A 1,121-nucleotide genomic window follows, 5' to 3' on the forward strand; every position below is an offset into this window, starting at 1 on the left:
TATGTAGTTAACTTCTAACTACTGTAACTGCACACAGCTTACAGAGTGTATAGATGTGCATGAATGTTAGCTGTAGCACACTTTTCAATAGCAGTATTTCGCCCGTATCCCTACACGCCTGCCTTGAATGCGCGACGCCCACAGAGTCTGTCTGTTATGTCGAAGTAATTCCTACGACCTACTTAGGCATGGAAAGACTTGTATTACTCGTTTCATTTTTACGATACGAAAGGTCTACGTTTCATTAAAGAATTGCCCTAGGATCTGTTTATCGGGTCCCTCTGAAGGGTCGTGGCACAGTGCCAGAAAAAGGATAGGATGCCAAAGGGTGCCAACGCCTGTCATGAGACGACAGAGCGGCGCCAACGCTGTCTACTCCCCACGCCCCTACATTCAAAGAACTGAATTCACTCTCCTATCTTTTGCCCTCTCTTATCCACATTTCTCCCATATATTCTAGGGTAACTGCTTTATCTTTCAGCGATATTCTCACCTGAAATGACCAAGGCCTCGTTGGGCCCGCAGGTCACAAATCCCCACACCATGGTCACGTCCTTCTCCTTTGGCGTCTCAAGAGCGTCTGCTTCGATTCGAGGTATAGACGGATAAACCATACAAAGACGTCGATCGTCTGCAGCGTATTGGAGAATTGGATTGCTTATACAATAAAATTTAATACCCTATTGTAAAATCTACACCTTCTTTATAGATTTTTTTGTTTAATATGTTATTATTTAGCTATGTCTATGCGTATTTTCTTTCCACCCCTGCTCAATTCTATAAAATGATAAAATAACAAGTGTCTTATCATTTGTAAGTTGCCTCAAACCGATGATGCAACTTAATTCATGGATTTTCCACATCTGGAATGAATCAGATATGAGACTTGATTATCATGACACTAAAGAAGGATATATAAATCTTCTAAAAATGGTGTATTTTGCTTTGCGAGACTTACTGCCTGCAATGGCATTTGTTGCGACACGTCATGGATGACGGAAACTCGATCCTTTTCTGTAATAAAACATTCAGAATGGCCTGATATACGAAGTGACGTAAGCGATGCATTTTTCAGAAGTTTATGGTTCAATTTCATTTGATTGACGTTCTTTCCCATGAAA

The 1,121-nt window shown here is 40.9% G+C and overlaps 1 protein-coding gene across 2 annotated transcripts in view; it reads right to left on the bottom strand.

Annotated features, from left to right (window-relative positions):
- The window catches only part of LOC119586275 (flotillin-1-like), a gene marked incomplete in the record, with an annotated part of 96,064 nt that extends 95,420 nt beyond the window's left edge, over nucleotides 1-644 (bottom strand). For both annotated transcript variants that reach the window (XM_037934981.1, XM_037934980.1), the window contains 1 exon segment: nucleotides 494-644. In XM_037934981.1, the coding sequence (XP_037790909.1) occupies nucleotides 494-614 (121 nt within the window).
- Between the last annotated feature and the right edge of the window lie 477 nt (nucleotides 645-1,121).

Source organism: Penaeus monodon, chromosome 21 (assembly GCF_015228065.2).
Source record: "Penaeus monodon isolate SGIC_2016 chromosome 21, NSTDA_Pmon_1, whole genome shotgun sequence".
Taxonomy (NCBI): Eukaryota; Metazoa; Arthropoda; class Malacostraca; order Decapoda; family Penaeidae; genus Penaeus; species Penaeus monodon.